The sequence below is a fragment of the Paramormyrops kingsleyae genome, chromosome 12 (genome assembly GCF_048594095.1).
Source record: "Paramormyrops kingsleyae isolate MSU_618 chromosome 12, PKINGS_0.4, whole genome shotgun sequence".
NCBI lineage: Eukaryota > Metazoa > Chordata > Actinopteri > Osteoglossiformes > Mormyridae > Paramormyrops > Paramormyrops kingsleyae.
The window spans coordinates 28,644,950-28,665,515 of NC_132808.1; the positions used below are offsets into that span (position 1 = coordinate 28,644,950).

General features: G+C 46.3%; 1 protein-coding gene across 5 annotated transcripts in view; it reads left to right on the forward strand.

Moving 5' to 3' along the window:
- LOC111833728 (LIM domain-binding protein 2-like) overlaps nucleotides 1–20,189 on the forward strand; it is a 60,831-nt gene extending 40,642 nt beyond the window's left edge. For 2 of the 5 annotated variants that reach the window (XM_023792291.2, XM_023792325.2), the window contains exons 4-9: nucleotides 1,624–1,746; nucleotides 4,231–4,314; nucleotides 7,587–7,710; nucleotides 10,329–10,382; nucleotides 10,885–11,027; nucleotides 18,462–20,189. In XM_023792291.2, coding sequence (XP_023648059.1) covers nucleotides 1,624–1,746; nucleotides 4,231–4,314; nucleotides 7,587–7,710; nucleotides 10,329–10,382; nucleotides 10,885–11,027; nucleotides 18,462–18,692 — 759 coding nt within the window. In that variant the 3' untranslated portion in view covers nucleotides 18,693–20,189. The remainder of the gene's footprint in view (nucleotides 1–1,623; nucleotides 1,747–4,230; nucleotides 4,315–7,586; nucleotides 7,711–10,328; nucleotides 10,383–10,884; nucleotides 11,028–18,461) is intronic. The other 3 variants (XM_023792305.2, XM_023792297.2, XM_023792316.2) reach the window with 3 other exon arrangements.
- Nucleotides 20,190–20,566: the final 377 nt, after the last annotated feature.

The window sequence follows — 20,566 nt, forward strand, 5'->3', positions numbered from 1 at the left end:
ATTCATCAGCATAAGTGCTGGATATTATATGACGGGAGACGGTAAATAGCAACGAGTCACATTAAGGATACGATGTTCTGTGTGTGGTTTGCCCTGCTTTAGGCTGTCAGTATGTCTGTTACATTGTGTGTGTGTGTCTGTGTGTGTGTACCCATATATGTGTGAGATTAAGAATAAGATTACCTTTAATAGGATTAGCATGGTAAATTTATATAGTTTTGAGTGGTTTTACTTTTTTGAGAGTGATCAATGAAATTTGTCAGTTAATTCCCACAGTTTAGTTTGTAGTCCTAATTATGTGCTCTCAGTCCTACTATAAATATGTAATATCTGAAAATATATCGCAGCTTGTTCAGTCAGCTTGTTTTGGTGACTGGTGTTGTGACTGCAGCAGTTGGTCCCCAGAACATCACACAGAATGAGGCGCGCTTGTCGTTCCTGGGGAAGGCTGTGTCCTCCCTTTCTGCCAAGCACCTTAATCTGAACGGTTCTACTAAAGAAATCCCAGGTCCTGGAATGGGATGAATGATATATTTGCTAGTTAGAGGGGGACAGAAGCCTTTTTTACTTTTCCACCAGGGTGTAGTAATCCCCCCACGCCAAACTGTGTCTCTGCCATCCCCTGTCTTGTTGATCCTCCAGAGAGCGTCTGTGCTGAGGGCATTGATTAGAGTGTGTCTGCTGGGATTACATCTTTTCTGTTGCCATGCCAACTAATCAGCTGATTTCGGTCGCCATAGCGACAAAATGTCAGCACCCAGAGTACCATAACATGAATTTAGTAAAATAGCTAAATGTTTTCTTATTTGGAAAGTCCTTTGAATTTAGGACTCATTGTCTTGCAAAAGAGGCACGATTTATGTCAACTCCTTTTAGTTCGATTTTTTATATAACAATGGGCATTTTGAATATAGAGACCAGACATTACGTTTCAATGGCTTCCATATTCTGGTTCTGCTTCATATGAGAATGACATGTAATATAACAATTATTTAGAGATGCATGTAAAGAGGAGCTTTGATTTGATATATTTAATACAGGAACAAGATCCCGCTAAAGACCTCAGCATGAAAACGAGGACGTAAAATGGACCTATCACTGCACAGCCTTCACTGGCAGATGTAGCACTGCACGGATTTCACTGGCAGATGTAGCACTGCACGGATTTCACTGGCAGATGTAGCACAACTCTGATGTATTTTTGTTGCTTGCTTATTACTATAATGACCCTAGAATTGTGCATTTTGCCACCTTCATATTTTATGACCATCTATGCAGTTTGACTCCAAGTTCACCCCTGGACCTTAACCTGAAACTAAAGATGGGGAATATTAACTCATCAACTGTATTTACAGCAGTGTACAAATTCATAGATTATTCTGTCTGTAGAACCAAGTATCAAAGACAAATGTGAAGAATAAACACAGCAATGGTGTGTAGCCTCTGACATCATCCCGAATGCCACGTTGGAGATGAACATTGATGATCTTGACGCGTTGTCTGGCTGTTTAGGTTGTCATGTTGGAGACTGTTGTCATGCTGAAGCCATTGAAGAAGATTGTGAGTTTGTTCTTCACAGAAGATCAGGTCCTCTTCTTTTCTCGCCCTTCCCTCTGCCAACAGGTCTGCACAGAAGGACGTTTGATGCTCGAATTCGCCTTTGATGACCTCATGAGAATCAAGACCTGGCATTTCACAGTGAGGCAGTTTAGGGAGCTGCTTCCCCGAAGCATTTTAGCCATGCATGTAAGTGGTGTTTTTTTTTTTTTGGACTGTAGAAACGATATTGCTGTTTTAACTGCCTTGTGCTTTTTTAAGGAGTATTGATGTTCAGATACAGTTTCATCTTTCTTGCAACATTAAAAGTAGCTGAGCGCTGCTGGAATTTGGAGGGAGACTAGGCTTTCGAAAACAAAGAGGGATTCCTCTTAATCTCTCTGGAATCTTCTTAGTCCTCGCGAGTGGAAGGATTTACGAAGTCCCTTAATTAAGATGGAGCTGGACGACCAACTTTAAACATATAAATCGCCTTGTAAATTGAAAGTCGTTATGTTATTCAGCTGCAGTGTTATTGCATGTTAAAGCAAAGCTTGGAGGGAGGAAGCCGGTAATCTGTAAGCACACATATGAAATTACAGCTCCGTCTGACGGTCATCTGCTCAGCTCCCAGCCAGGGCTCCTGATTCACCATCTCACACAATGTCTGGTTTGTTGCTCGACATCTGGCTGGATTCTAATGCTTTACTCATATGACGAAGTTACAGGTAGCATCTTATTAGTGTAACAGAGAGCTATGCTGCTAGATGTAATAGCATTTAAATGCATGTTAGCTTGTTTGATTTGTTGCTAGGCTAACTATATTCATTCCTTTGGTTCAGTATGTTATGTATTTTTAACAAATTATATTGAATGATACTGTTAAAGAAAAACATTTGGGCTTATGTGTTCAGGATTGGTGACTTTCATCTCTAAATGATAAAAACAAATAGCATTTAGTTTATTCTTGAGCTGATGTGTGTTTGGGCGGCTCAGTGACAAGCTCTACTGCCCCTTAGCCTCCAGGACTGGGGGCTGGGAACCAGCTGCAACTGTGTGTGTGTGTGTGTGTGTGTGTGCGTGCATGCGTGTGTGTGTGTCTGTCTGTCTGTGTGTGTCTTTGTCTGTGTGTGTGTCTGTCTGTCTGTGTGTGTGTGTGTGTGTCTTTGTCTGTCTGTCTGTGTGTGTCTTTGTATGTCTGTCTGTTTGTGTGTGCATGTGTGTGTGTCTGTGTGTGTGCGTGTGTGTCTTTGTGTGTGTGTGTGCGTGCGTGCGTGTGTGTGTGTCTGTCTGTCTGTGTCTTTGTGTGTGTGTGTGTGTGCGCGCGTGTGTGTGTGTGTCTGTCTGTGTCTTTGTCTGTGTGTGTGTGCGTACGTGTGTGTCTTTGTCTGTCTGTCTGTCTGTGTCTTTGTCTGTGTGTGTGTGTGTGCGTGTGTATCTTTGTCTGTCTGTCTGTGTGTGTCTTTGTCTGTGTGTGTGTGTCTGTGTGTGTGTGTGTGTCTGTGTCTGTGCGTGTGTGTGTGTCTGTTTTTCTGTCTGTTTGTGTCTGTGTCTGTCTGTGTGTCTGTGCGTGTGTGTGTGTCTGTTTTTCTGTCTGTTTGTGTCTGTGTCTGTCTGTGTGTCTGGTTGTCTATGTCTGTGTGTAGATCTGTGTGTCTGTGTATGTTTGCGTGGATTTGGTTTATATTGTGGGGACCAAATTTTTCCCACAGTGTTATAAAAACCCATTATTTTGACATTGTGGGGACCATTTTGGGTAGGGGTTAAGGTCATTATGTTGGAATTAGAGTTTTCCCCATAGAAATGAATGGAGAGTGCCCACAAAGACATAATTACAAACCCGTGTGTATGTTTGTGCCTGTGATGAGCTGCTATCTCGGTCTGGGTTACCTCCAAATGACCTTGACCACGATAAGCAGTTAAAAGATGGATGTGTGTCTTTAGGGTTGAATGTGTGTTGTGCAGCATTTGGATTAAACACTGAGGTACATTTTCAGCAAACGTACATGTGAGATGGTGAGATGACAGGCTGCACTCTCTAAGGTTTGTGTCCCCCAGTAAACACACCCAAAACCCTGAAACACTGTCCTCCCCCCTCCAGCGACCCCAGGCCTGATCTGCCATCTTTTTTTGCCCCCCCCCCCCCCCCCAGTGCTGATGACAGACCTGTCCTCTGCTGAGATTATTAAGCTGGGCTGTGTTCCCTCCCCAGCATGAAATCCGGCCCCTTCCTCTCTGCCCAGTGTCATACCACTCCGCATGGAGGGGGGCCGCACTCTGTCACACTCTTTGCATGTGCCTATATCACAAAACATTCTGACATTTTTATATAAATTATGTGTTAAATGTTGTAGACTAAAATGGCAACACTTACAAGCGTAAGAGTATATGAAATGCATGTCTTACAGCCCCAGACTCATTCTAATCTATCACCTGATTCTTTAGAAAATACAAAATAATTCTTTCATTATTCATAAATATTTCACATTCAAATTGAATTTGATTACGTTTCAAATGTTAAATCCTCTTAAAAGGGAACGTAATAATTGTACTGCCTGTATCTGCGAAGCATAAAACTATCAAACGGTAATGGGTGGGGTTACTGGTGATTAACATCCCAGCAGCTTCGATGCGTGGATCTCGGGGAGGCCGACATGATCCTGCTACAATCCGCACTCCTTCCCCCTCTTTCAGGCACAAGACTCTCAGGTTCTGGAGCAGTTGTCGACAAACATCACCAGGATGGGCCTGACGAACCTCACCCTCAACTACCTCAGGGTAGGAGTCCGATGCTCTGCACTGGGGCAGCCTGGAAGGCCGTCCTGAAGGCCTGCCGTCCTCCATGGCTAAGTGAAGCAGGATTTCTTGCTTAGCCAGATAACTTGTCAGATTTAAGGTAGTCTGAGCTACATTTAAGTGGACGAAGATATAGTCCATTTAGCCCAGACTACCTTAAATCCAACAAGTTATCTGGCTAAGCAAGAAATCCTGCTTCATGAAATACCCCCCAGGTGTCTCGTACCTATTAATAAATACTGGGTCACATTAACTTCATTAGTCAAGTGGGCTTTATTATCCTACCCTCCATATATAAATGTATAGTGGCACGAAATAATGTTTCCCCCAGGACCACAGTGTGACATACAGCAAGTGACAAGGGGAGGGATTTTACAGGACAGGACCGTGTGAGACGAGGGGGGGGGGGGGGTGGGCATAGGGGTGCAATATGTATGTTAACTACAAATATACATACGCGTCATTATGGTCTCAGCTGCCTGATACGCACGCGAATCTTTAATTGGTTTATTGATGGGTGTTCAGGCAGTAGGGACAGCGATGGATTGGCAGCAGGGTTCAGGGCAGAGGCGGAGCTAAAGGGACAGCGATGGATTGGCAGCAGGGTTCAGGGCAGAGGCGGAGCTAAAGGGACAGCGATGGATTGGCAGCAGGGTTCAGGGCAGAGGCGGAGCTAAAGGGACAGCGATGGATTGGCAGCAGGGTTCAGGGCAGAGGCGGAGCTAAAGGGACAGCGATGGATTGGCAGCAGGGTTCAGGGCAGAGGCGGAGCTAAAGGGACAGCGATGGATTGGCAGCAGGGTTCAGGGCAGAGGCGGAGCTAAAGGGACAGCGATGGATTGGCAGCAGGGTTCAGGGCAGAGGCGGAGCTAAAGGGACAGCGATGGATTGGCAGCAGGGTTCAGGGCAGAGGCGGAGCTAAAGGGACAGCGATGGATTGGCAGCAGGGTTCAGGGCAGAGGCGGAGCTAAAGGGACAGCGATGGATTGGCAGCAGGGTTCAGGGCAGAGGCGGAGCTAAAGGGACAGTGATGGATTGGCAGCAGGGTTCAGGGCAGAGGCGGAGCTAAAGGGACAGCGATGGATTGGCAGCAGGGTTCAGGGCAGAGGCGGAGCTAAAGGGACAGTGATGGATTGGCAGCAGGGTTCAGGGCAGAGGCGGAGCTAAAGGGACAGCGATGGATTGGCAGCAGGGTTCAGGGCAGAGGCGGAGCTAAAGTCAGGCACTGCCATGGGCTATGAGTGCTACACTTCTTTGGGGTGTATCAAGCTGTGTAATTAGGTGTAATTACCAGCTGTGTAATTAGGTGTAATTGCTCTCAATTAAGAGATGTGTAAATACATGTCAATACATTAGCTGTGTCATGTTTTATATAGTGTCATTTTGAAATTAGTAGGTTATTGACAGTTTTGATTAATGAATTTATGGCCTGTAGCAGCAACTGAAGGGGTGGTGTGATTAAAGGGGCTGTTTTACAGGCAAAATAAACCAGGAGAACAACCTGGCAAACAGAAAATATGAAATTAAATTGAAATTAATTCTTCAAGAAAAAAATGGCAAGTGAGCCACAGTCAATCAGCATATAGCTCAAGAAAATCAAAGCAGTCTCCCATTCAGTCTGATGTACCTGATTTCATTTCAGCATTTCATTTAATTGCATTTCATCATTCATCACTCCTCTTTTCCCCGCCCATAATAAAATGCATAATAACCACATATTGCATCAGTAATAACCGTGTCACCTACTGCAGGTTTGAAAATGTGACCATGGTGTGTAAGAAAACATGGACGGTGGCCCAAGATTTTAGATGTGACTAGAGGAACCGCATGCAGCACGTTTATGCTGGAAAAATACCTCCAATTAGTCTTCACTGTAAAGGGCAGAAACCTGATACAATTAACATTCGAAGAAGGGAATGGAAAGTCAATGAAAAAGATTTCTTTGTGGACCAGAAATGTAAGAAGAACCAGTTTATGATGATAGTTTGTGGACAGTGGGCTGTAGGTGACTGCCAAGCTTGGTGTATTATTATTATTATTATTATTGTTGTTGTTGTTTGGGGGCCCCCTGTAGGCCACCAACAGTCACTACACTAGGGAGAGAGGGGTCCCACCAGGGGCGGATTAAGGTGTACAGAGGCCCCTAGGCTACAGTAGTCTGTGGGCCCCCCAACCCCGCCCCCCTCCGCGCCAATGGGGGCCCCCTTGCAGGCTGGCACACGTGGGGCCCCTAGGCTTAAGCCATATCTAGCCTGTGCGTTAATCCGCCCCTGGGTCCCACAGTGATGTTTTGAATGGGGCCCCATAAATGAAAAACCCGGCCCTGTTGAGCAGCGATTGACTAGGCCCCCGCCTGGGGGGGGGGGGGGTCGCTGCCGTGTCACACGCACATGCTCAGGCTGCCTCTTGTACCGCTGATACGATTCAAAGGGGCCGCTTCCTAACCACTCGCCAGAAGCAGCGTCTAGCTGATGACTTTGTTTTCATTTTCAGATTAAATATTTATGGCGACTGTTTCCGCTCAATGCCGGCCTTACACTCAATTTCCCACGGCTGCCTTGTGAATTCTGCACATCCCCTCCCAGGCCTTCAAGTAAATCTCCCCCATATACTTTTCCTCAAAATTGAATTATTAAAACGAAATACCTCTTTGGGTTTTTTTTTTCCAGATTCCCCACCCCAGCTTCAGACTTGTAATATACGGGCCTTGAAATGAATTGAATGATGTACCTTCAACAGCGATTAGGTTAGTTGGGTTAAATTCTATCCAGACCTCTCGGTCGGAGAGTATTCACCCGAAATGTTCAGGTACCAAATGCCACATTCAGGGTAGCGTGTGTGGAGATTGACGCGCTGCTCAGGATGACGGACAGGCCACATTGTTGCAGCAGCATTAGACTTAGATTAGCATTAGAATTTAACTCCGTCTCCTAATTTGACATTTACCTGAATCTGTGTTTCCTGATTCGGTCCTCAGGGAACCACAGCTGGTCAACGTTTTTGATCCCGGCCAGACAGTACTCAACACTGACCTAAATTGTCAGTGAAATCATACATTCCTCAGAATCGCAGTCTAATTTGCAGGAAGGCTTTTTACATTTCTTGTTTATATGTATTTATTGATATTTAGGAGTGAGTTTTTCATCAGGTTGAGTTGCGAGGACGGCTGGCCAAGGGCAGCACCGAATTCATGTGCTATTAATACCCGCCGTCTGGTGAGTTACGAGCCACACGCCATGTCTGTGTGTTTTCAGTTGTGTGTGATCCTGGAGCCCATGCAGGAGCTGATGTCCAGGCACAAAACCTACAACCTCAGCCCCCGGGACTGCCTGAAGACCTGCCTGTTCCAGAAGTGGCAAAGGATGGTGGCTCCACCAGGTATTTCAGGGCCCAGTGATCCCAGAGACCCTCTTCTGCTCATGGCGGTGTATGGTTGTATGCTGGTGTATGTTACTGTGCATTAGCATGTGCTCGCTTGTGTTAGCGTATGTAAAGAAACGGAAACGCGGACTAAATACAATGGAGTAATGACAAATTTGACAACAATCAGGAACAGCTGGTAAACACGGGGAATCCACACAGGTTTAACGAGGGGGCGTGGCACACGGAAAGAGCGGACGATCGAGGCATGACACTCACTGGAGTGCTTTGTCACAGATAACTTAATTTTCTTTAACAAAGTGCCTAACCGCACATTAAATAAAGTCACACAACAAAGGCGCACAACAGTGTTCAGATGTTGTGCTATCGGTTGGCTGAAATTTAAACGTTTTCTTCAGAGACGGTGGTAACGCCGAAAACACGAGCTAAACGCAGCAAACGAAAGGCTACCGGAAATTACTTAGCTGGCTGAACTTTTACCGGAACTACGTCACAACGCTCTGTGCATATAGCCTATTCTTTCGCGCGAAAGGGAAACACACTGACGTCACATACGGGGCACGAGGCTACATTGCGCATGTCATGAACCGTCGAACCGTGCGACGCATGCATGCTCCGAACCGAGACAAGCTAACCGAACGGTTCGGTTTTTTTTCATGAACCGTGCCATCCCTAATATATATATATATATATATATATATATATATATATATATATATATACAATAAAAAAATACAATAAAGTTAAAATCACATGCAGAACAAATGAGTCCCATTTAAAAGTAAAACTTACTGTTTAAGATGAGTAATGTACTGACGTCACACGTAAGCAGCATCCGGCGTACGTCCAAAGAAGCCCCGCCCACCTGTACATGTTAGAATAAATGGTAACTGCACCCAGATGGGTGGAGGAAGCTTATAAATCACTGTGCATCTAGCATATGCCCGAGGTTACATTTCACCGCATACGTCTGTCAAATAAAGCGTATATCTGTTTGTTTATTAGATAAATAATAGCATACAGAACGAGGGTATGAAATACTGCTTGTTTCATGTGTTTGGCATGCAGGCCGGTGTAGCATGGAAATCCAGGTTCGAAACCAAAACCGTTTGAAAACTTCATGAAACAGCCGCTCAAAATCAGATTACGAAGTCAGTCTTTCGTAAGTGATGTGGATTCGGGAGCGATGTTTCTGTGCCAACGAAGCGCTCTTCGTCGCGTGGGAGTTTCAGCGTACCGTTCTCACTGAAGGTTATTTCTCATCCCGGCGCCGGGGAGATTTTTGAGTGCCGGGGCACATAATTAATAATTAAAGACTTAGTCTCGACAAGACAATGCATCTTGTTCCCGCTGCACTGTCTATTTTTGTATGTCTATTTTGTACAATATCAGTTAAAAGTCAAGAGGCTTGATAGGATAAATAAAAAGGACAAACATCAAAATTACCTCCAGTACAAAGGATGATCTAGTGGCTATAAAATTGCATTGTGGGTTCAGGCTCTTCTTAATGGATCATCTTTGATCATTTTTAAGCAGAATATTTTCCCTGTGATCACGTGACCTTATTCCGAATGAAAACAATGTTTACCATGCCAGCTTGGTCGCGAGCCTATATCCAGTATAGGTTTACATTAACGCTGTGATCAAGCAGGCAGTGCAATTTACGCCAATCACTGCCTATCGCACACATCAGATTGGATGGGCCAGTAAATTTTAAATTAAGCATCGTCGTTCGTGTTCACTAGTTTTGCGCTAAGCAGTTGCAGACCCCAGACCTGTTTATATAGGTTAATTCTAGGTTTGGGGCTGGGAAATCTGATCATGGATCAGCATGGGAACTTGCTGGTTTTAAAATGCTTACACTTACATGTCTGCCTCGTGACCCTTTCAAAACATTGGGTCGCAACCCATGGGTTGAGAATCATTGTTTTAGGTTGTAGGGATGTGCACGAATTTTCATTTCACACGGTGATTTGGGACAAGTCATATATATTCATGAGAGAACCGTTACCTGATTGGCCATTGAATGCCGTAGACAGAGTTCACCGGCCAATCAGGTTGCTTCTGTCATGAATATTAATGAGTTTTCCCAAACCACACAAAAAACAGGTAGCATACGTCGATGGAAGCACATTCGCCGGCCAGTCAGGTAGCTTCACTCATGAATATTAATGAGTTTTCCCAAACTACCCTCTAAAACAGAAATTCAAGCTCGGCAATGAGGAGGCCTGATAAAAGTGCCTCCTTTTTTCAGTCCGGAGTTACAGAGGGGGACCTCTCCTCTCTCCAGTACCCCCCCCCCCTCAGAATGTTGCTGCACAGCCCTGTTAGGTTCTGTGTATATAAATTTATATTTGTTCAGTTAAAATGCAGCAATAAAAAGAAAAGAGTTAGAATAAGAGTAAAGAGTAAAAATAAAACATGTTGTTGGTCTTGCAAATAATTGCAATTCATAACGAGATCTACTAGTATTGCAAAACGATGTTGTGAAATACCTTTCTGTAATGTAAGAATTAATATATGGTTATTCATTCATAGTGATTCATATGTATTTTTGTTGCATTTCCTTAAGATAATTTGATGAGTAAATACGGTCCCTTCGGCTCCGATTTCAGCAGGACACCCACAGAACTTCAAAACGGAGATTTTCCCCACAAATAACAAAAAAGGTACAGTTTCACTCCGCAATCCTCCTATCTGATGGTCACATCATCTCCGACGGGATGACAAACGAAATGCATTTTTGTATCGTAAATGTTCATTGAACCTGAACCCTATAGATCTGTTTCTGACGTGTTCTGTGCAATTTAAGCAAAAAGGAGCACAAACGTTGCTCACAAGTGAAAATGAATGTGGGCTCATCTCGTAGCATGGTGACAATTGTAGGCCTGCATTTAACAAGACATCGATAGCAATGAGGTGTCGCGACTCAGTCTGGCTTAAAGCTGTGATGTTAACAGTTGGTAAATTGTATTTAGGTTGTTAGTTCGTCTGTTACTGTGCATTTATGGAACAATTTTTAAATGGAGGGTTTTGTTACAAGTCCATGTCTGGAGAAGTTCTTTTATAATAGTCCAGAATACATAATGCGCAGCCAATCCGTGTTCCGTGTCAGTACGGCCGCTATGTCAGTGACCAGGGGGCACATTTCGTCGCCCGCCTTTTATCCAGCAGCCGAGCCGACGAGACAGACGACGACGAAGCGGCGGAAAAGGAAGAACTCGGCGAGCAACGCCTCCAACAACAGCGCAGGGCACGGTGGCGGCAAGAAGCGCAGCCCGGCGGGCGGATTCAGCCTGTCCAGCCAGGTACCTGTAAGCATCCTCCGCTGTCCGAGCCTCCCGCAGCACGCAGGCACACACACACAAAGGCACAGACACACACACAAACTCACAGACACACACACAAACTCACAGACACACACACAAACTCACAGACACACATACAAACTCACAGACACACACACAAACGCACAGACACACACACGCACAAAGGCACACACACACAAATGCACAGACACACACACAAACGCACAGACACGCACAAAGGCACACACACACAAATGCACAGACACACACACACAAACTCACAGACACACAAATGCACAGACACACACAAAGGCACAGACACACACAAAGGCACATAAACGCACAGACACAGACACACACACACAAAGGCACACAAAGGCACAGACACACACAAAGGCACAGACACACAAAGACACACACACAAAGGCACAGACACACACACACACAAAGGCACACAAATGCACAGACACACACACACACAAAGGCACACAAACGCACAGACAGAGACACACACACACAAAGGCACACAAACACACAGGCACAGACACACACACACATTAGCGTTCCTGTCTTTGTGAGGCTTGACTACTAAAAGACAGGGATTGTTAAGTGTTAAGAGACTTTGTACAAAAACACAAATAAGATGCCTGACTTATGGGGACCAGTAGTGCCCAGAGAAAATTTTGATTGAGTGTAGCCGTCAGGGGCCAGTTATATTTATGGGGGTGGCCGACGGGGGGCAAAGAGGGGTGGTCGTGTATTTTGACCACCCCTTAGATCCGACCATGATGTGGGGGACGTGCCAAAACCTGAGGACAGAACCCTGAGAATTCAGAAACCGACCCACGACTGATTTAAGCTCTCCTTTTTAACAGGAATAATTAAAAAAAACTTCTCCCCAGTTTCATTGGTGTTTCATCAGTGACACCCACATCACACACACCAGTGTATGTGTCTCACATGACATTAACACATTGACACACACACCCAGCACACGAACACCTGACTCACAGGCTGGGCACCTTCACTCAGTCTCCCGGGACGAGCGTGACCTCCAAATCCCTTTCCACAGCTTGTTTTTCTAGATGTACTATGCGGGAACATTGACTCTAAGTTTGTCCACACAGATATAGCAAATCCTATACACACAGAACACACCCGCAAATAGAAAGTAGAGTTCAAAGGTGACCAGAAGACACTGGGTTTTGTGAGGTGTCTGTGAGGTTCGTCGTGCCCTTGATTAACTTAGGGAGAACTCCAGCAGAGCAGAGGAAAGTGCAACGGCGAGTCACTTACCCTCTCTGAAAAAGGCCGTCTCCTATAAAGTACCCGCCCAAGCCCATGTGGCACTGGCACCCCCTGTCTGAGGCAAAGTGAAATCGGCTGGCTAAGTCAGCGCCCCCTCAGAAGATGGTGCCCTAGGCCAGCTTCACTGCCGGCGCCCCCTGTCTGAGACAAAGTGAAATCGGCTGGCTAAGTCAGCGCCCCCTCAGAAGATGGTGCCCTAGATGGCTGCCTATGTCTCCTAACGGGTTGATCAGTACTTGTCTTATGAAAAAGTAGCATTGGGGCACACTGCCTATCAGTTTGTTTACGCGTATGTAGGCTTCCTCCGTGGTAATACATGGTCAGACCTGGGGGGTGTTCCTGAAGCAGGATGTCTTGGATAGCTGGGTTAACTTAAGCTAGAAGTCATGATCATTCAATAAAAGTTTAGGTTATGAGCATTCCTACTGGACAGTCATGATCATCCAATAAGAGCTTAGGTTAGGAGCATTCCTACTGGACAATCATGATCATCCAATAAGAGCTTAGGTTAGGAGCATTCCTACTGGACAATCATGATCATCCAATAAGAGCTTAGGTTATGAGCATTCCTACTGGACAATCATGATCCTCCAATAAGAGTTTGGGTTAGGAGCATTCCTACTGGACAATCATGACTTCTAGCTTAAAGGAGCAGTTCTCCCCAAACTCAAATGTATGTTTCAGATATGCTGTAAGGCTATTCATCCCTTTAGATTGTTGTGGTGAGGGTTGCCTAGACCTCGGTGGTAGAAATATCAGTTGTGACCTGATGTAAAAATCAATGCTGTCTCAGCGGCTGACCCCTAACATGAGGTAACTCTCCTCGGGGTTCGGGTGCTGGGTCACTTTTTCAACTGTCACCCTTTGGGCATCTTTCAGTTTATTTTTTTTAAGGGAATCTTTAAGGATCTTGTTCTCGGCGCAGAGGCATTAGCGTGCTGAGCCTCACAGCCGCCCTCTTGTCAGTGTGTTTCACCGCCTCTGGTGCTGCGCTGGATGGCTAGATGTCTGCACGCCCTGACACAGTTCACTTGACAGAACCTTGGGTGATGGTTCTCTAACGAACAGCACAGGAATTCATCCTGTCTGCTGTGCATCAGCTTTCACAGCAGGAGATGCGGCTTGAGCGAGACAGAAGCCCTGTACTCTCCTCAGATCAGCTCTGAGTCGGTCCAGTGTGGCTTCCCCTCATCTCCAAACGTACGGCCTCGTCATTGCCCCCAGCTTTGTATGACATCGCTCACTTACACCAGTCCCTTCTGAAGGGTGTTATCAAATTTTATCTGTGTTCTGCTTCGATGAGTAGGAGGAAAAAACAAGGGCAAATCCCACACCTTCCTAAATCCAACAACAAGAAGCAAGAAGCCACAGCACAAATATATGAAGTATAACCACAGACAGATCTGGCTGTGATAAGCACAAGAATCTAAATGCTTGTTGCTGCTTACAAGCAGAATAGAATGCGCATCATTACGGAAAGAAAACACTGGAACACGCGTTCGAGCACGCCCACTGCTTGTTGTCGGGAAAGTCGTACTTTTGCAACCCGGCACATGCGTACGTGACGGCAATAACAACGCGGGAGCCCCTCCGCAAGGTTCACCAGGGTGCGGAGTGCAGGGAACCTCCCATTCAACAGTGACCTCTGCTGGCGAATGCGCTGAACAGCACGCTGTTCCTCAAAGTGGCGCAGGTTCCACCGAAACATCGCATCCATATTTTACAACGAGCGCAATGTGTTGATAACCCTGAAAACGGCAGGATTGATCAGAGGGTAAGACCAGAGGTTAAAAAGCCCATAAATTTCCTGCAGCCTTTGTTCCTCTGCACACTCTCTGTTGTTCCTTGATGTTTGCTGCACGTCACAGTTGCGATGTAGCTTGTAGGCATGTTTGTTTAAATTCTGCGACTGTGAAATGGCTAATGAGACGAGCGTGGTAGGAAGCGGCATCCTAATTGGCTGCTAATTATCCGGCTTCCCAGCGCATTACAGCTGTCAGGCAGATTGGAGTATTTTTTTTTTTTCTGGAAACCGTTCAGGTTTAGCTTTTTTGTGCAGAGGTGGGTGACAGGCACCGAGCTCAAACAGATGGTAAATTCAGGGCTTGTTGGTAATCAGTAGATTTTTGTTAATGACTTAATTAGCTATGCAAATTTCCGATTCAGCACGAATATTGTTAGTCAAATCTTTACCTAAATTAATTTGCATAATTAAGTAGAGGATCTCAGTATATATTAATGGCAGCTCTGAAATAGGCATTTCAGAAGAACAAGCTTCCTCTGTAAGTTCCCAGGATGGGGTGGGGTGGATGACCACTGTGTGTCCCGCATAGCCAGCGGCAGCGTTTTCCTCCGCTAAAACTGTGCAATTTTGTGGGGCCCCCTGTTGGCCACAAACGGTTGCTACACAATGAAACAACAAAACTGCTTCCGCACGTAGCCATGCCAAGCTGCAGCTTCAGCAATCCCATCATGCACTGGGCATCACTGGGCCGACAAGTGCCAGGAGCCGGTGTTCTGACAAAACGTCGTACTTTATCAAAACATCCTACCGTAGTGCTAATCGATAGCCCTAACCCTAACTCTTACCCTAACCCCCCAAAAACCCCTAAAACTCTTATCTTAACCCTAACCCTAACCCCTAAAACCCAACCCTAATCCCAAGACGGTGGAACTGCACATGCACAGAAAGGCTCGATAGCACGTCTCGATAGGTAGGATGTTTTATCAGAACACCGGGTCGGCTGAACACAGCGCTAAACCCCTAAGCAAACACAGAGCTGAACACCGAGGTCGACAAAACAAGGAAGAGGTAGATAAAATAAACACACAACTACAAGCTCACTCCGTCACTATTAGTACATTTTTACTATCAGACTTGTGGTCTGCACTGGAAGTTGCTACCCATGAAGAACCAGCCAGAACTTCACTGTTGCCAAGCAAAGCTTGGAAAGACTCTTTGCCTGACTTGCACTGTCACAGTTCTGCTCTGCAGTATCTGATTACTGTTACTTCATTTTATATATTTCTTCTGTCTTAAAATGACATTTGTCTCTGAAAATGTGAAAAAAATCTGAAAATTGAACTGTGAGATACCTGGCAGCTAAAAGAAATGAAAATGGTCCTGTTTATACTGCAGAACAAACGTTAGACATGAAGGCTTATTATGAACCTGAGCAGACATGATGTAAGTAATGTAAATCGATTTATTGGATTTTCCATTGTCTTTATTACAATTACACATTTGGGATTTGTAAGCTGTAGGGTTCGGTTAGGATTAGGTGAAGGTTAAGGACTAAGTTTAGATAATATTAAAATTTCCTTCTCTGCTGCATAGTTTGATAGTCAGTGTCTGACAGTGTTTCGAAAGTCGTCCCATGATGGAAGTGCGGGGGTCTTGGTGCTACGCTCTCCCGTGGTGATTATTCAGGAAGTGCGGGGGTCTTGGTGCTACGCTCTCCCGTGGTGATTATTCAGGAAGTGCGGGGGTCTTGGTGCTACGCTCTCCCGTGGTGATTATTCAGGACGTGCGGGGGTCTTGGTGCTACGCTCTCCCGTGGTGATTATTCAGGACGTGCGGGGGTCTTGGTGCTACGCTCTCCCGTGGTTATTCAGGAAGTGCGGGGGTCTTGGTGCTACGCTCTCCCGTGGTGGTTATTCAGGACGTGCAGGGGTCTTGGTGCTACGCTCTCCCGTGGTGATTATTCAGGAAGTGCGGGGGTCTTGGTGCTACGCTCTCCCGTGGTGATTATTCAGGACGTGCGGGGGTCTTGGTGCTACGCTCTCCCGTGGTTATTCAGGACGTGCGGGGGTCTTGGTGCTACGCTCTCCCGTGGTTATTCAGGACGTGCGTGGGTCTTGGTGCTACGCTCTCCCGTGGTGATTATTCAGGACATGCGGAGGTCTTGGTGCTACGCTCTCCCGTGATGATTATTCAGGACGTGCGGAGGTCTTGGTGCTACGCTCTCCCGTGGTGATTATTCAGGACGTGCGGGGGTCTTGGTGCTACGCTCTCCCGTGGTGATTATTCAGGACGTGCGGGGGTCTTGGTGCTACGCTCTCCCGTGGTGATTATTCAGGACGTGCGGGGGTCTTGGTGCTACGCTCTCCCGTGGTGATTATTCAGGACGTGCGGGGGTCTTGGTGCTTCGCTCTCCCGTGGTGATTATTCAGGACGTGCGGGGGTCTTGGTGCTACGCTCTCCCGTGGTGATTATTCAGGACGTGCGGGGGTCTTGGTGCTACGCTCTCCCGTGGTGATTATTCAGGACGTGCGGGGGTCTTGGTGCTACGCTCTCCCGTGGTGATTATTCAGGACGTGTGGGGGTCTTGGTGCTACGCTCTCCTGTGGTGATTATTCAGGACGTGCGGGGGTCTTGGTGCTTCGCTCTCCCGTGGTGATTATTCAGGACGTGTGGTGGTCTTGGTGCTACGCTCTCCCGTGGTTATTCAGGACGTGCGTGGGTCTTGGTGCTACGCTCTCCCGTGGTGATTATTCAGGACGTGCGGGGGTCTTGGTGCTACGCTCTCCCGTGGTGATTATTCAGGACGTGCGGGGGTCTTGGTGCAACGCTCTCCCGTGGTTATTCAGGACGTGCGGGGGTCTTGGTGCTAAGCTCTCCCGTGGTGATTATTCAGGACGTGTGGGGGTCTTGGTGCTACGCTCTCCCGTGGTGATTATTCAGGACGTGTGGGGGTCTTGGTGCTACGCTCTCCCGTGGTGATTATTCAGGACGTGCGGGGGTCTTGGTGCTACGCTCTCCCGTGGTGGTTATTCAGGACGTGCGGGGGTCTTGGTGCTACGCTCTCCCGTGGTGATTATTCAGGACGTGTGGGGGTCTTGGTGCTACGCTCTCCCGTGGTTATTCAGGACGTGCGGGGGTCTTGGTGCTACGCTCTCCCGTGGTGATTATTCAGGACGTGTGGGGGTCTTGGTGCTACGCTCTCCCGTGGTTATTCAGGACGTGCGGGGGTCTTGGTGCTACGCTCTCCCGTGGTGATTATTCAGGACGTGTTGGGGTCTTGGTGCTACGCTCTCCCGTGGTGATTATTCAGGACGTGCGGGGGTCTTGGTGCTACGCTCTCCCGTGGTGATTATTCAGGACGTGTGGGGGTCTTGGTGCTACGCTCTCCCGTGGTGATTATTCAGGACGTGTGGGGGTCTTGGTGCTATGCTCTCCCGTGGTGATTATTCAGGATGTGTGGGGGTCTTGGTGCTATGCTCTCCCGTGGTGATTATTCAGGACGTGTGGGGGTCTTGGTGCTACGCTCTCCCGTGGTGATTATTCAGGACGTGCGGGGGTCTTGGTGCTACGCTCTCCCGTGGTGGTTATTCAGGACGTGCGGGGGTCTTGGTGCTACGCTCTCCCGTGGTGATTATTCAGGACGTGTGGGGGTCTTGGTGCTACGCTCTCCCGTGGTGATTATTCAGGACGTGTGGGGGTCTTGGTGCTACGCTCTCCCGTGGTGATTATTCAGGACGTGTGGGGGTCTTGGTGCTACGCTCTCCCGTGGTTATTCAGGACGTGCGGGGGTCTTGGTGCTACGCTCTCCCGTGGTGATTATTCAGGACGTGTTGGGGTCTTGGTGCTACGCTCTCCCGTGGTGATTATTCAGGACGTGCGGGGGTCTTGGTGCTACGCTCTCCCGTGGTGATTATTCAGGACGTGTGGGGGTCTTGGTGCTACGCTCTCCCGTGGTGATTATTCAGGACGTGTGGGGGTCTTGGTGCTATGCTCTCCCGTGGTGATTATTCAGGATGTGTGGGGGTCTTGGTGCTATGCTCTCCCGTGGTGATTATTCAGGATGTGTGGGGGTCTTGGTGCTATGCTCTCCCGTGGTGATTATTCAGGACGTGCGGGGGTCTTGGTGCTATGCTCTCCCGTGGTGATTATTCAGGATGTGCGGGGGTCTTGGTGCTATGCTCTCCCGTGGTGATTATTCAGGATGTGCGGGGGTCTTGGTGCTATGCTCTCCCGTGGTGATTATTCAGGATGTGTGGGGGTCTTGGTGCTACGCTCTCCCGTGGTGATTATTCAGGACGTGTGGGGGTCTTGGTGCTACGCTCTCCCGTGGTGATTATTCAGGACGTGCGGGGGTCTTGGTGCTACGCTCTCCCGTGGTGATTTTTCAGGACGTGATGGTGGTCGGGGAGCCGACACTGATGGGCGGCGAGTTCGGGGACGAGGACGAGCGGCTCATCACACGTCTGGAAAACACACAGTATGACGCCACCAATGGCATCGATGACGAGGACGACTTTAGCGGCTCGCCGGCCCTGGGAAATAACAGCCAGTGGAACAGCAAGCCTCCTAACAGCCAGGACACTAAACCTGAGGTCACAGTGCCACCACCACCACAGTAATCTGGTGTCACCACTTGGGCGGCGCTCTCTGACCATGGCATTGCAGCCCATGTCATGCTGCGTCACAAACGTCAGGCATTGATTTCAATCCACAGCAAAGAAAGGGAATAGAGAGTTTATATATATATATATATATGTAATTGCTTATATAATGACTCTAAATACACATTTTTTGTAAAAAGGCATGCAAATATTTCTTAGCTGGATGTTGGAAAAATGTGGAAGACCAACATTAACTGTATGTACAGTATCCCAGCAAAGAGTCTCCTTCAGCAGCAACTGGCGAAGTGAAGAATCCGGAAGACTTGCCATCAAGTCGATATGCAATCTGTGCAAGCGCTGTCTTGGCGCCCCCGTGTGGCCACAGCTGGTTGCATGGAAGCCAGCTCTCTTACTCAGCCCAGTTGGAACGTCTAACACGAGACGCTCAGTTTCTACTTGTTTGTATTTTCTCTTCCCACTCTTCACTTTCATTTCTTTGGGGTTTTTTGTTCCAAATCGCTCCTGCATGCGGGGAGTAAAAAAAAAAAAAGAACTCTGATTTCCTGAATTGCATTTTTACAGTATTTGATTATTGTTATTTAATTTTATATATTTCTTCTAAATTTATTTCCTAATGACGTTTGTCCCCAGAAATACGATAACTCAACTGTAAAAAACTGGCAGCTAAAAGAAATGAAAATGCTCCTGTTCTAAACAACAAACATTGGAGATGAAGGCTTATTACACAACTGAACAGACTTGATTTAAATAGCAATGTAAACATTTTCCTGAGTAAATTTACAAATTAGGAATTAGTAAGTGGTATTTTAGGTTAGACTTAGGTTAGGATTTAGGTGAAGATTAAGAACTACATTTAGATTATATTAAAATTTGATTTAGGATTAAATCGTAAGAGTTGGTATTTTTGGTCGATATTTGTCATAAGACTTTTTTATTCTATTATTAAAACTGTACATTTTTTCTCTTCGTTTTCCTGAATAAGTTTAATTATAATGTTTCCAAGCAATGCATTAAGAAGTGTTACGAGTACGTCGTTAAGGCCTGAAATTCTTCCTGACCTCAGTTTGATATGGACACGTCATTTTTTTGTGAAGGGCAATAAGTTTGAGTCGGACTTGTACACATCTGCCCCCCCATCGTACTGAGAAAGTCACAATAATTAACAGTAAGAATCTAAAGTGGTGCCAATGACTCCAATAATAGTCAAGCTTCTCCTTTTTTGTGTTAACTTTTGTATTTGATTATCTGTTAAGGACCAGTGTTGACGTGTTTGATCCTGTGTAAATAATCAAAGGTCATCCCAAGGTCATTAAATATATTTCTTAGAGGGAAGCTTTATAGAGATGCTGTTGTGTTTTATTGTGTCTTATTCTGTTTGTCTTCAATGCAGTTTGATTTACACTCCGTATTTTTGCAAAGGAAAATGACCTCGGCTGTTTTTTTCTATTGTATTTCTGTGATGATTTGGAAATAAAGGAGCACATTTTAAAATTCCTTTGGTCTGTTAATGCTCTTGTGCAAGCTTGTGAAGTACCGTCAGAAATATATGTTTCTTGCTAATGTGTGTTATGTATGCTTTGAGATAATGTGTGCCAATAAAATGTGCTTATATAACAAATTCTTCATTATCTTCTGGTAGAAGGCAGCTTGTCAGTGGTGTTCCTCGCTATTCAAGCTATGCTGGAAAGTGGACTTTCAATCTGACGTCAGATATCTGCACATAAGTTACAATAATTCTGTAACTTAAAGCTTGGGACTCCTTTTAATGAGGAAGTGAGGTTTCTGTAGTGGGTGAGATTAATGAATGATTTAATGCACTTCCTAATTTACTGGTTAAAACAGGGGAAAAAAACTTACTGTACAACAAACAA